This window comes from Oncorhynchus masou, chromosome 26 (assembly GCF_036934945.1).
Source record: "Oncorhynchus masou masou isolate Uvic2021 chromosome 26, UVic_Omas_1.1, whole genome shotgun sequence".
Classification (NCBI taxonomy): Eukaryota; Metazoa; Chordata; class Actinopteri; order Salmoniformes; family Salmonidae; genus Oncorhynchus; species Oncorhynchus masou.
In genome coordinates this window covers 21,959,749-21,974,543 of record NC_088237.1, presented here as the reverse complement: position 1 = coordinate 21,974,543, position 14,795 = coordinate 21,959,749, and the positions used below count along the sequence as shown (strand labels likewise).

At 44.6% G+C, this 14,795-nt stretch overlaps 2 protein-coding genes across 4 annotated transcripts; both read right to left on the bottom strand.

The window, feature by feature from the left end:
* Positions 1-5,232: 5,232 nt before the first annotated feature.
* On the bottom strand, positions 5,233-7,825 carry LOC135515022 (zinc-binding protein A33-like). Of its 2 annotated transcripts, none has more exons than XM_064938816.1 (6): positions 7,661-7,825; positions 7,031-7,511; positions 6,720-6,815; positions 6,381-6,634; positions 6,178-6,299; positions 5,233-6,002 (listed from the first exon to the last, which is right to left on the bottom strand). In XM_064938816.1, exons 2-6 carry the CDS (start codon positions 7,445-7,447, stop codon positions 5,458-5,460), a joined length of 1,434 nt encoding a protein of 477 aa, XP_064794888.1. In that variant the 5' UTR covers positions 7,448-7,511; positions 7,661-7,825; the 3' UTR covers positions 5,233-5,457. The 2 variants fall into 2 exon arrangements, with proteins under 2 accessions (XP_064794888.1, XP_064794887.1); XM_064938815.1 differs by having other exon boundaries at positions 7,031-7,476.
* A 1,657-nt stretch (positions 7,826-9,482) lies between these two features.
* On the bottom strand, positions 9,483-14,567 carry LOC135515021 (zinc-binding protein A33-like). Of its 2 annotated transcripts, XR_010451756.1 has the most exons (7): positions 14,025-14,567; positions 13,737-13,823; positions 13,063-13,293; positions 12,851-12,873; positions 12,643-12,773; positions 10,100-12,545; positions 9,483-9,718 (listed from the first exon to the last, which is right to left on the bottom strand). XR_010451756.1 is itself a non-coding variant. In XM_064938814.1 (6 exons), the coding sequence occupies exons 1-6, from the start codon at positions 14,421-14,423 to the stop codon at positions 12,013-12,015; spliced, it is 1,404 nt and encodes a 467-aa protein (XP_064794886.1). In that variant the 5' UTR covers positions 14,424-14,567; the 3' UTR covers positions 9,483-12,012. The 2 variants fall into 2 exon arrangements, 1 of the variants encoding a protein (XP_064794886.1); XM_064938814.1 differs by having other exon boundaries at positions 9,483-12,545.
* Positions 14,568-14,795: the final 228 nt, after the last annotated feature.

Below are 14,795 nucleotides of genomic sequence, written 5' to 3'. Positions count from 1 at the left end.
AAAGATGACTCTAACATGTATTGACTCTTATGTGAATACTTAAGTAAATGAGATATTTCTGTTTTTCATGTGCAAAAATGTCTCAAAACATGTTTTCACTTTTTGTTATTATGGGGTATTATGTGTAGATTGGTGAGAAAAAATATCAATTGAATCCAGGCTGTAACACAACAAAATGTGTAATAAGTCAAAGAATACTTTCTGAAGGCACTGTATCTGCACCAATATTTCAATATTTTTCCTTCATAGTTCTCCATCTTCTTTTTAACATTTACATTACATTTAAGTCATTTAGCAGACGCTCTTATCCAGAGCGACTTACAAATTGGTGAATTCACCTTCTGACATCCAGTGGAACAGCCACTTTACAATAGTGCATCTAAATCATTAAGGGGGAGGGGGGTGAGAAGGATTACTTATCCTATCCTAGGTATTCCTTGAAGAGGTGGGGTTTCAGGTGTCTCCGGAAGGTGGTGATTGACTCCGCTGTCCTGGCGTCGTGAGGGAGTTTGTTCCACCATTGGGGGGCCAGAGCAGCGAACAGTTTTGACTGGGCTGAGCGGGAACTGTACTTCCTCAGTGGTAGGGAGGCGAGCAGGCCAGAGGTGGATGAACGCAGTGCCCTTGTTTGGGTGTAGGGCCTGATCAGAGCCTGGAGGTACTGCGGTGCCGTTCCCCTCACAGCTCCGTAGGCAAGCACCATGGTCTTGTAGCGGATGCGAGCTTCAACTGGAAGCCAGTGGAGAGAGCGGAGGAGCGGGGTGACGTGAGAGAACTTGGGAAGGTTGAACACCAGACGGGCTGCGGCGTTCTGGATGAGTTGTAGGGGTTTGATGGCACAGGCAGGGAGCCCAGCCAACAGCGAGTTGCAGTAATCCAGACGGGAGATGACAAGTGCCTGGATTAGGACCTGCGCCGCTTCCTGTGTGAGGCAGGGGCGTACTCTGCGGATGTTGTAGAGCATGAACCTACAGGAACGGGCCACCGCCTTGATGTTAGTTGAGAACGACAGGGTGTTGTCCAGGATCACGCCAAGGTTCTTAGCGCTCTGGGAGGAGGAAACAATGGAGTTGTCAACCGTGATGGCGAGATCATGGAACGGGCAGTCCTTCCCCGGGAGGAAGAGCAGCTCCGTCTTGCCGAGGTTCAGCTTGAGGTGGTGATCCGTCATCCACACTGATATGTCTGCCAGACATGCAGAGATGCGATTCGCCACCTGGTCATCAGAAGGGGAAAGGAGAAGATTAATTGTGTGTCGTCTGCATAGCAATGATAGGAGAGACCATGTGAGGTTATGACAGAGCCAAGTGACTTGGTGTATAGCGAGAATAGGAGAGGGCCTAGAACAGAGCCCTGGGGGACACCAGTGGTGAGAGCGCGTGGCGAGGAGACAGATTCTCGCCACGCCACCTGGTAGGAGCGACCTGTCAGGTAGGACGCAATCCAAGCGTGGGCCGCGCCGGAGATGCCCAACTCGGAGAGGGTGGAGAGGAGGATCTGATGGTTCACAGTGTCGAAGGCAGCCGATAGGTCTAGAAGGATGAGAGCAGAGGAGAGAGAGTTAGCTTTAGCAGTGCGGAGCGCCTCCGTGATACAGAGAAGAGCAGTCTCAGTTGAATGACTAGTCTTGAAACCTGACTGATTTGGATCAAGAAGGTCATTCTGAGAGAGATAGCGGGAGAGCTGGCCAAGGACGGCACGTTCAAGAGTTTTGGAGAGAAAAGAAAGAAGGGATACTGGTCTGTAGTTGTTGACATCGGAGGGATCGAGTGTAGGTTTTTTCAGAAGGGGTGCAACTCTCGCTCTCTTGAAGACGGAAGGGACGTAGCCAGCGGTCAGGGATGAGTTGATGAGCGAGGTGAGGTAAGGGAGAAGGTCTCCGAAAATGGTCTGGAGAAGAGAGGAGGGGATAGGGTCAAGGGCAGGGCAGGCGGTTGTTGGGCGGCCGGCCGTCACAAGAAGCGAGATTTCATCTGGAGAGAGAGGGGAGAAAGAGGTCAGAGCACAGGGTAGGGCAGTGTGAGCAGAACCAGCGGTGTCGTTTGACTTAGCAAACGAGGATCGGATGTCGTCGACCTTCTTTTCAAAATGGTTGACGAAGTCATCTGCAGAGAGGGAGGAGGGGGGGGGGAGGAGGATTCAGGAGGAAGGAGAAGGTGGCAAAGAGCTTCCTAGGGTTAGAGGCAGATGCTTGGAATTTAGAGTGGAAGAAAGTGGCTTTAGCAGCAGAGACAGAGGAGGAAAATGTAGAGAGGAGGGAGTGAAAGGATGCCAGGTCCGCAGGGAGGTGGACGGGGACAGTTTTCCTCCATTTCCGCAGCACGGCCAGGTGGACTGGCTGCCCGGAGCACTGTTCTGTGAGCTCGCAGTGAGTAAATACTGGAGGCTGAGACGAGCCACGGAGCGGGGGCCAAACAGGAAGGAGGGGAGGACAAAGCTGGTATAGATCTCCGCCACCGGCCTGGAGGATAGGGGACATAGAGAGTCAAAGGATGCAGAAAGGGAAGAGACAGCAAGGGTGGTTCGTTGCTCCAGGCCTTTCCGCACCTTCCCACTCCTGGGCCACCATCAATTCCATGAAGAGATGAAAAAGACTGTTGAGACAGTTTGCGTGACATGAGGGTTGAGGAGGCAGAATCAGGAGATAGGTTGGAGAAGGTATGAGCAGAGGGAAGAGATGATAGGATGGAAGAGGAGAGAGTAGCGGGGAGAGAGAGCGAAGGTTGGGACGGCGCGATACCATCCGAGTAGGGGCAGTGTGGGAAGTGTTGGATGAGAGCGAGAGGGAAAAGGATACAAGGTAGTGGTCGGAGACTTGGAGGGGAGTTGCAATGAGGTTAGTGGAAGAACAGCATCTAGTAAAGATGAGGTATCGAGCGTATTGCCTGCCTTGTGAGTAGGGGGGAAGGTGAGAGGGTGAGGTCAAAAGAGGAGAGGAGTGGAAAGAAGGAGGCAGAGAGGAATGAGTCAAAGGTAGACGTGGGGGAGGTTAAAGTCGCCCAGGACTGTGAGAGGTGAGCCGTCCTCAGGAAAGGAGCTTATCAAGGCATCAAGCTCATTGATGAACTCTCCGAGGGAACCTGGAGGGCGATAAATGATAAGGATGTTAAGCTTGAAAGGGCTGGTAACTGTGACAGCATGGAATTCAAAGGAGGCGATAGACAGATGGGTAAGGGGAGAAAGAGAGAATGACCACTTGGGAGAGATGAGGATCCCGGTGCCACCACCCCGCTGACCAGAAGCTCTCGGGGTGTGCGAGAACACGTTTAAAAAGGGAGACCATTTTTTTTAGCACTTTTATTTTCACGACTGGTCGGAACTTGTCCCTCTACAGCAGACATTGTGAGCAATATGCTTGAAATCACAGTATCGAAACGCAATACATATCATATTGGCACCTAAGTATCGTATCGTGAGGTACCTGCCAATAACCAGCTCTAATCATAGCAAAAAAACATTAAGAGTTATGGTGTGGTAGCAAGTAGCGCTACGTAAAAAAAAACAGTATCAAATCCTAAATGTAATCTCTGGCACTTCCCGTGTGTGTGTGTGGGTGAGTCTCAGTTCCTGTATTTTTCTTCTTCATAAACTATGTAAATGTGCAATATTTTATACATTGATTGATAAACTATTGTGTGATTAAAATTCAGCACTACTTATGGAGCTATGAATGACAAGTATGGAAATCACAGATTTTGAGGACTGATGGACAGTTTTATGATTAACATCTACTACCTGTACTACTCACCTTTCCTTGACTCCAATCTCCTTCCGGTTGACATTGCAGTAGGCCCTCTTTAGATTAACCTGGGCGCGGGGGGTGAAGTCTACCCACTGGTGACTGTTGATGCCCCACAGCTGCCAGTGGAAGGGGTATGGCGTGTGGTGCTGCTTGCAGTTGCTCCCCGTCCTGCAGAAGTAAGTGAGAAAGTGGTCGCAGATCTGGATGTCGCCGGAGGTGTTTGTGTGGAAGGTCAGACTGACTGCCGTCTTGGATGGACCAGGGGGCTGATTAGTGCTAGCGGCTTGGGCTTGTGTTTGGGCTGGGGTGGTAGGCTGGTGGACAGGCTGTGGCTGGGTGATGATGACAGGCAGGGGGAGGATGAGAGAGGTGGTTTTGACTGGGCCTGGTGTCATGTTTTGGGGCTTGTGAGGTGAGATGGTGATTGCTCCAGGTTGAGGAAAGAGGGTGCTTTGAGGAAAGGTGAGGAGCACATTGGGGGGGGATTTTGGTTGGGGTCATTTGTTGTGGTAGAGGTTGGATGATCATTTGGGTCTGGCTTAGGGCTGAGGATGGGCCTGACGACAACTGGATGATCCTGGTGGTGCTGCTGCTTTTGCCAGGAGAGCAGATAAGAGTATTGCTGGCACTAGTAGTCTGCCCTGACTTGGAGGGGAGAGGAGTGAAGCGGACATTGATACTGTATGGTGTCACAGTCCAGACAATGTCCACTTGTTGAGAGTGCATGGCGTCCCACACTGGCAGACTGGTGTTGGTGTCAGAAGGGACCTCATTGAGCAGTAGAGAGGGAGTGAGGAAACTGACCTTGGGAGACTTTGGACAGGCCTCTGTGATCACGGTTGTAGGTCCCCTCTTCTTCCCTTTGATTGATGAAAGGTCAGTCATCAATATTTTTGAGGGTAAATGGTCAGTTTATGTTGGCATAGCATGGTACATGAAGGACTAAAATGTCCCAATCATATCCCGAGTCTCTGACAAAACAAAAGCCTAATACTTTTAAAAGCAACACTTAACATAACCAAAATCCAATTTGCTAGAATCCTAAAAACGCTTATAGAGATATCCTGTAGACATTTAATGAAAAGGTACTAATTAATACAAATGCTTGAGACTTTGCCGATGCTTTTCGTCGTGTTTCTTACTAGCTAAATTACTAGCATCGCATAATGCAAAAACAGAACATGAACTTACTTTTTACCTGTTAACTTGTAGTGTTTCAGGCCTAATGAATCTGTCCACGTTTTGTTTTACTCGAAAAAATGTATTGATTGGTGAGTAACTTAAAAGACATTTAAATTTAAGCCTAAAAAAAGATCTGGAAGTCGTCTTCAAACAATATTCTTACAGGATCGTTTATAGATTTCAGGGGAAACCATTTGACGGTGTTATTACAGGAATGGTCTAGCCCAACTATTTGAAATTGATGACGACTGCATAGTCGAAATACTAGTTTATCTTAGTATTTTATAATAAAATATCACCACAGCAAGTCTGATGTTCCATTTTTATTCCACACAGAAAACGAAACTTTTATTCCATACTACACAATAAAATAAATGTCAACAAGTGTCCATTAAATCAAATGTAAGTGTTAATTTAAAGGCAACGAGTGGCAAATATTTAAATATTATTTATCCAGTAGATGTTTCTCATGACATAAAAATCAACATCAAGAAAGACACTAGAGACAGAAAATTCCATGCGCCAACACATTCTCAGGTGTGATCTACAGCTTTCACCGAGACCTCTAATGGCTCAATCCTCAGAGGACACTGCTTACAGCCAACCCAGAAATAGGGGAAGACCCTCTCAGAAAAGGTGTGTTTGAAAGTGTAGATCTGCGTGTTGTCAGCTGGGTCAGAGAAGCACACTCTCCCCTTCTCCCAGTCTAGCTGCACTCTGACCCTCCGAGGGCTCTTCTTCAGATTGAGTCGTGTCAGGGGTGAAGTCCCGGCAAAGTACATCTTGTGGTAAAAGTACACGGACAGGTATCCATTCTTCAGTACGGAGGAGACCTTGTCTTTCCTCTGGATGGACTCATTGGCTACACCGAGGACCCAGGCGCTGTTCTCTCCAACCTCCACGTCCCAGACATGCTTTCCTGAGCTGAAGCCCTCAGAGCCCAGTACACCTGTGTCAGGGTCAAACCTCTCGGGGTTGTCTGGAAGCTTCTGTTTGTCGTCGCTGTCCCTCACACTGGTGAGGTCTTCAGACAGCAGGAGCCAGGGGGCAGCCGTGTTGGGGTCCAGAGTCACTGGCGCTGAGGAGAAAGTATATCCAGTTACCATGATGTAGTGTTTCTCACCACTGTAATTACTGTGTCAATACACATTAAGAAGCACTTTAAGTGCTACAAAAGTTAAGGTTTCAGTCTATCATGTAATGAAATAGACTAGTCTTCGAGTGATGTTCAACACACTGCAGTTAGTACTCACTGTATTTAACAATCCCTTGCATCTTCTCCCACACTTTGTATTGAAGTGAGCCCAGGTACTTAGCCACATCGATGAGTGCTCCAGAGACCATATCTGGGTCCTGCAGTGTGCTGCACTGAGCACTATACAGCCAGAACAAGTAGGAGTTAGTACTCATCACTGTCTGTAGACAGTGAAACCACCAGGGGTTGTAATGTACTCACCTTCTCATTGTCTGCTTGCATTTCTGGAGAAAAAAAGTATCCTCCAAAGCAATCTCCTCCTCCATGGCTCTGATTGTGTCAGAGAGGGAGGCCAGGGTTCTGTCCATCTCCCTCATACTCTGCCTCAACATCTCACTCTTACTCTCCTCCTCCTCTTTCAGAGCTGCAAGCCTAGCAGCCTCTTCAGCTTGGAGGAAATGGTGGAGTGTCTCAAACTCCTCATGAATCCTCTTTGCCACAAACCGGGCCTGGACCTGAAATGAGACCTTTGTTAGGATTGTGTGTTAACACATGAGAGAGTTTGATTTATTTCATACTATGGCCAACCACCAACACTACCTGAATGTGTGTCACTGTATTTTCATAGTTTTGCTTCATTTTGTCAAAAGCCTCTGTCTTCTCTTGCAAACAAGTAAGCACAGACTTCATCTCCTCCTACAAAGAACATTAAAAAGACAATTGGACTAAGAATAGAGTAAACAAAACATTTCAGTTCTTCAAAGGCAAACAGTTGCAGAAGGCATAAAACAGATTAGATCAAACTCACAGCATTTTCCCCTTTACCTTCATGTTCACCTCTGAACTCATAAAATTCTAGCTAGAGAACTCAATTTATATTTATAGGGTTGCCTATCACAACAACAGTGTACCTTCATGTCGCCTATAGCCTCTCCCACCGGGCAGCACTCATGGTTTTTATGCTTCCTGGAGGTGTGACAGACCACACAGATGGGCTCCTTGTCCTGCAGACAGAACAGCTTCAGCCTCTCCCCGTGCAGGGAGCACAGCTCACCCGGTTCACACAGCTCTCCTGTAGACCCAAGCACTCCACTCTCCTGGATGTATGAGTCACACAGGTTCTTCAGGGTGAGGCTGGCCACCGGCTCGTCCACAAACTCCCTTCTACAGAGAGGGCAGTCTCGGGCCGAGCCCTTCCCAGACCAGTACTGCTGTAGGCAGGCTGCACAGAAACTGTGGCTGCACTTGAGGACCACAGGGTCCCTGAAGATGTCACAGCACACAGGGCAACAGAGGTCCTCCTCTGGGAGAGAGAATCGAGCGGCCATGCCTTCTTCACACGAAAATGAATCTTCCTCTGGAAGGGAATGTAGGGCAAAGGGAAGCACACAGCTGTAGGTATTAGACAAACACAGAGTGAGCCCTTGTTTTTTCTAGTTAGCTAATGACCTCTGTAAGGTACAGTATTTACTTTAACTTTACCCAGCTAAATATTTGGGCTCAACAACATAATGCCTGAACTTCAAAATGGCCATACTTACTGCCTAGGACAAGTCGATGTTTAGTTTGAGAGAGCTTTAATAGAACAAGTTACATTGACACTCGCCTGATATCCAAGGCACGTCTACATGAGAACGCAACCAAAACACGTAACTAGCTCCTTGTTTTATCTGCGACACCAAGAGTTGTTTTGACTTCCTTCTTCCTGTTATGGTGTGACACATCCTTATCGGGGTGGAGCCAGGCAGACCATTCTTTAACACTTTACCACCAGTTCCACTTTGTGCTCACTTTGGTTTCATTATTTGGTGGTACTAGACTGTTACTCCATTGTTTGTGTTTGTTGTCATTGTTGTCTTTGTAAACAAATTATTTATTCATATTAAAAGTAATGTTTCACTAATGAGTTGTCAAGCCATGAGCACTACAAATACATAATATAAATCAACTACTATTTGAATGTTAATGTCATAGCCGTGGGATGTATTTACTACATTGATATTTACATTTTTGTTGTAGGCCCACTCTGACTATAGGCCCATTTTACAGTGTGGCATTGAGCAACAGTGGTCTCTACTGTATACCGGTAGTTGGAGATCCCCATCTAGTGGTGAATATTTGCAATGGTAGCAAATTGAAACTTTATTTTATAACGTGTTAATGAATTAAATGAGCTAAACCCACTTATATAATTAAGAAGGTACATTCAGTTAAATAGAAAAGCACAACATGAAATGCAATAGAAACGTTTAATATTTATTTAGATAACTGACTGTACTTTACATATTTGACATACTGTAACAACTGTTGTAAACACTTGTACAAGCATTATGAGATAGACAGTTGTTACCATACCACATTCCATTGGCATCAATTAGATTACACTACTTATACCCATAGTATGCTTTGTGTTGAGGCAAGTCTTACAGCTATTTACATGGAGCTGGATTCAACTAAAGTTCACACAATGGGGTCCCTACAGTTGATACATCAACTAAATAACATCTTAGTAGATATTTGTCCCCACATATTATAAACTTAGCAACCTGTCTCACTCATGTTTATATTCTGCCCAAAGTTGGGGCTAACTGACAAAAGGTGCAGTGGGACAAACTGATTGGTACTGTAAAAGTATGGGAACACTTTTTCAGTGAATGTATCATTGAAGGTGTACAGAGTAGTGCTCTTAGTGGGATCGCAGAATGTCAGCTCCCCCTTGTCACAGTCCAGACGTGTTCTGATCACTGGTGGGCTTTTTATTTTTTATTTTTTTTAACTTAACTAACTAGGCAAGTCAGTTAAGCACAAATTCTTATTTTCAATGACGGCCTAGGAACAGTGGGTTAACTGCCTGTTCAGGGGCAGAATCGACAGATTTGTACCTTGTCAGCTCGGGGCTTGCAACCTTTCGGTTACTAGTCCAACACTCTAACCACTAGGCTATACTGCCTCATCCAACTTGATCTGGATGTCTGGGTTTACACATACTCTATATGTCCCACTAATATATCTGATGCTCCACAATCTACATTTTGAGTGACTTGTTGCACACAATGGACTCTTTGCCTACTCCCAGGGTCCAGTAATCACTTTATCCTACCTCTACATCCCAAAAATGTCTGCCTTTACTGTGACCTTTAGAACCCAACACTCCCATTTTAAGCCTCTCAGGATTTTCTGGAACGTTCTGCCTCTCGTCACTGTATGTCACAGTGGTCAGGTCATGAGTCAGTATGAACCTTGCAGACGCTGTTTGGATCAATGGTCACTGAAGCTTTAAGGGGAAAGTTTGTTTTACTTTTATATTGTACTTTAATACTGAAGTGTGTGGGTGTAATGGGAGATAAAACCATTTCAAATAACTATTGAAAAAATACATTTATTTCCAAAGTATTGTGGCCTTATTTGCTACAGTAAGATATTATAAAACAACATTTGTGAAAAACTTGGACTTTCTATAGTAAACGATCCGAAGCATCTTCTTCCAGACCTTGGGTTTCAGAGATCCCACATGCTTGGCTATGTCAATGAATGCTCCGGACACATCAGTGCTGTTGTAAATCTCAGCATCTGCAGTGTCTGTTGCTGTGGATTCGGCTCTATGGGAATAAGAACACATCAGTGCTGTTGTAAATGGAGTGTAACATGTATTTAGTAGGGATGAAAGGGGACTTAATTTACGACATGCCTATTAGGTATGGCCTTGTAATTGTAAAAAAAGGATAATTTCACTATGTTATATCAGATGACACTGAGATAATTGAGAAAAAACTCACAGAGAAATAACTAATTTACAGTTGTGAAATCATTCACCAGCAATTTACGACCTGGTTGAGAATTTCAAGGCGTTATATGACATTTGACTGTAGACTAGCAGTGTGACACTTGTGTTGTTTGGACGAACATTCGTTTTTGCAGTGAGTTCATGAGCTCATGTTGGGAATTTACATCTTTGTTATTTAAAAAGTCTTTACCCTTACCTGAAGGAATGTGATATTGTCAACTTCCATTTCCTTGATCATTTGAATATTCTCTGTTAGGGTTGAAATCTGCTTGGTCAACGGCTCTGCTCTTTCTCGCATCACTTGACATTTCTGTTGCTCTTCCTTTCTCAGGGCAGCTGTCCTGGCTGTCTCTTCCTGTTCCGGGAACTGGTGGAGTTTCTTACTAAACACCAAGATTGGCAAATTCGCCACTGGCACCCTGTGCTCTTCACAGATGAAAGCAGGTTCACACTGAGCACATGTGACAGACGTGACAGTCTGGAGATGCCGTGGAGAACGTTCTGCTGCCTGCAACATCCTCCAGCATGACCGGTTTGGCGGTGGGTCAGTCATGGTGTGGGGTGGCATTTCTTTGGGGGGCCGCACAGCCCTCCATGTGCTTGCCAGAGGTAGTCTGACTGCCATTAGGTACTGAGATGAGATCCTCAGACCTCTTGTGAGACCATATGTTGGTGCGGTTGGCCCTGGGTTCCTCCTAATGCAAGACAATGCTAGACCTCATGTGGCTGGAGTGTGTCAGCAGTTCCTGCAAGAGGAAGGCATTGATGCTATGGACTGGCCGCCCATTCCCCAGACCTGAATCCAATTGAGCACATCTGGGACAACATGTCTCGCTCCATCCACCAACGCCACGTTGCACCACAGACTGTTCAGGAGTTGGCGGATGCTTTATTCCAGGTCTGGGAGGAGATCCCTCAGGAAACCATCTGCCACCACATCAGGAGCATGCCCTGGCGTAGGGAGGTCATACAGGCACGTGGAGGCCACACACACTACCGAGCCTCATTTTGACTTGTTTTAAGGACATTACATCAAAGTTGGATCTGCCTGTAGTGTGGTTTTCCACTTTAATTTTGAGTGTGACTCCAAATCCAGACTTCCATGGGTTGATAAATTTGATTTCCATTTATCATTTTTGTGTGATTTTGTTGTCAGCACATTCAACTATGTAAATAAAAAAGTATTTAATAAGACTATTTCATTCATGCAGATCTAGGATGTGTTATTTTAGTGTTCCCTTTATTTTTTTGAACAGTGTATATATATAGGACAATTTAATGAATCATTCTGTGTGCTATTCTGTCTTGGTTAAGGCTAGAATCCATCAGGCAGGTTGACTGGGTTGTGGCTAAAGGGGCAGGTTATACTGGTTATAAAGACATGATACAGACTAAAACTCCACCCACAGTTACATTTTCATATTCCAGGAAACTAATCCAGAACTACCATATTTCCCTCTGTGTCCTGGCAGGAACCCAGATGTGTCTAGTGTTCCAAACAACAATGATGAGTGATCTAACACAGCCGTGTATTAATACGTCTTATCTTGTCATAGCAGCTTTTACACATATCATATAATACATAGTAAAGTAAATATGCAGCAGTCACCTTTCCAATCTCTATTAGGAAATACACTGTATAGACAAGTGACCTTTTTGTTATTTATCAAACTCGTGATGTGCCAATTAGTACCTGTGTTGTGAGAACAATACTTTACCACTAGATGTCAGTAAGCGTCCAGACATTGCAAAGAGAAACAGTTGTTACTGTGAAACTAATTGTAAAACTACATTGTAGACTGTTACTTACTGATGGTGAAGATATTGTAGTATTGCTTAACAGTTTACAAGTATACAGACATGGGCGTCCAATGAGATATGCTGCTATTATATGCTACATCATTTCAACTCTAGTCTGAAAATAGTCCTACAGTAAATCCCATTTACTTTTAACCTGTCCTTTCTGCTTTTTAGTATATCTTCTGCTTTTTCCCACAACACCTCCGATATACACACACACATACACAAACACACATTAGGTTGGAGAGGCTGGAGCAGAGGGAATCCGCAGTGCAGCGGCCAATGAGCAGATTTGCCTCGTGCCCCAGCTCACGTCTCAGTTACCTTAGTGAGTGGTCTCTTACAAAGGCGCAGTGGGCTTTTAAGACTGCCTATACTAAAGTATGGGAACAGCTTTTCAGTAAATGTGTGTTTGAAGGTGTACAGAGTGTTGCTCATAGTGGGGTCGGAGAATGTGACCTCCCCCTTGTCACAGTCCAGACATACTCGGATCACTTGGGGGCATTCATCTACCTTGATCTCTTTGCGTGATTTCACACCTGCTTTGTATTTCCCATTAATATATCTGATGGTCCACAATCCACTCTCAGGATCCAGTTTTACTAGCTTCTTCCGCACAATGGACTCTTTGGCTACTCCCAGAGACCAGTTATCGCTGTCTCCTACCTCAACGTCCCAGAAATGTTTGCCTTTAATGAAGCCCTCAGACCCCAACACTCCTACATGAAACCTTTCAGGATTGTCTGGAAGACTCTGCTTTTCCTCACAGCACGTCACAGTGGTGAGGTCATCAGTGAGGATGAGCTTTGTGGACACTGTGTTTGGATCCATGGTTACAGGATCTAAGGAGATACAGATAAACCATTTCACAGAACTATTGAAAGATATATTCTGTTCACAAATGTTGGCGAATTGAATTGTGAAATACCCTGGACTTACTGTAGTCAACAATCTTAATCAGACTGTTCCAGACTTTGAACTTCAGACATCCAACATGCTTGGCCATGTCAATGAATGCTCCTGGCCCCATCTCAGCATTTGCAGCAGTGTCTGGAGGTGTGCACTCGGCTCTAGGGTAATAATTAAACTTTAGTGATTCCATTCAATGGAATGGAAAAGTATGGAGATAAAATAAAATGGGACTTACCTGACAAGTATAGCCTCATAGTTCTATAAAAACAACATGGACAAATGACACTGTTACAGTATGAGGTGGCTGTGAAATAAAAGTCCATAAACCTGTCAATCATTGTAAATATGCTTATTTGCCTCATAGCTTACAGGTGTGTCCATTGACAGTTGTGAAACAATTGTATTCACCACCAATTGACATAAATTAAATAATACTGGCCCACATACCTGCAGGAATGTGATATCATCAGTCTCCATGTCTTTTTTGATAACTTCAATAGTCTCAGAAAGCATTGAGATATTCTTGGTCAACTTCTCCATTCTTTCTCTCATCACTTCATATTTCAGCTGTTGTTCCTTTTTCAGAGCAGCTATCCTGGCAGCCTCTTCTTCTTCTAGGAACTGGTAAAATTTCTTAAACACCCCCCTTATTTGCTCCTCTCCGAGTTGGCCCTGGACCTACCATAGACAAGAAGGAAACTTAAAAGGATTGTTCACCCAAATTACAGATTTACATATTGGTTTCTATACCCTGAAGCAGTCTATGGACAAAGTATGACAGCAATCCATGTTTTGTTTTAGTTTCCCTGTGCAGCGATGCTCCCCATACAACCTGACAGAGCTTGAGAGAAATCTGCAGAGAAGAATGGGAGAAACTCCCCAAATACAGGCATGCCAAGCTTGTAGCGTAATACCCAATAAGACTTGAGGCTGTAATCGCTGCCAAAGGTGCTTCAACAAAGTACTGAGTGAAGGGTCTGAATACTGATGAGGGGAAAAAACGATTGAATTAATTTTAGAATAAGGCTGTGACGTAACAACATTTGTAAAAAGTCAAGGGGTCTGAATACTTTCCGAATGCACTGCATCTTTACTAGAAAATATGTATTACTGTGAACTACCATCAAGTGTTCCACACAGTTTTCCTCTTCCAGTTTGGCGGTGGTCATTTTCCCCAATTTGTTCTGCAAAGGAGCCTTGATTGCACTCTAGAATGACACAAGAAGTGAAATTTGCTAAACGTTTATGTAGATGAAACAAAACTGAGTCAGGCGTTCATTGTACTCAGCTTGTCATGTCTTTATTCAGTCACAGAGGGATCCATTTGTCTTTAAACAAGGGCAAAGTTAACAAATCAAATCACACAATTATCAGTTAAATAAAGGCAAACATGTTGAAATCTGTCTCACCTTCAAATCTGGAAGAGCCTCCTCAATGGGATAGCAGTCATGGCCTTTATGTTTCTTTGATATGTGACAGACAACACAGATGAGCTGTTTGTCATCAAAACAGAAGAGTTTGAGTTTCTCTCCATGCAGCTGGCAGATATCCTGAGATCCTTTCTCCTTTTCACTTCCTCTCTGGAACGATTCACAGAGACTCTTTAAGGCCAAACTTTGGCTCGGTTCCTCAGGAGAACACTCTCTCCTGCATACAGGACACAGGAAAATCTCCAAGTCCTTCCAGTATTTTCGGAGACACTCCTCACAGAAGCTGTGGCTGCATTTGAGGACGACGGGGTTGCTGAATATGTCACAACACACGGGACAAGAGAGGTGTTCCTCCAGGAGAGACAAGCTGGCTTCCATTATTATTTATCACTCTGTGTGCTATTCTGTCTTGGTTAAGGCTAGAATCCATAAAGCAGGTTAACTGAGTTGTGGCTAAAGGGGCAGGTTATACTGGTTATAAAGACATGATACAGACTAAAACTCCACCCAGAGTTACATTTTCATATTCCAGGAAATGAAACCAAAACCAGAACTCTCACATTTCCCTCTGCATCCTGGCAGAAACTCAGGTGTGTGTAGTGTACCAACCAGAAATAATGAGTGATATAACACACACTAGAGGGATATAAAACAACAATAAAACATGTGTTAAATCAAACAAGGACTTTACCACTAGATGTCAGTAGGTATCCAGCCATTGCAAAGAGCAACGGTTATTACTGTGAAAAG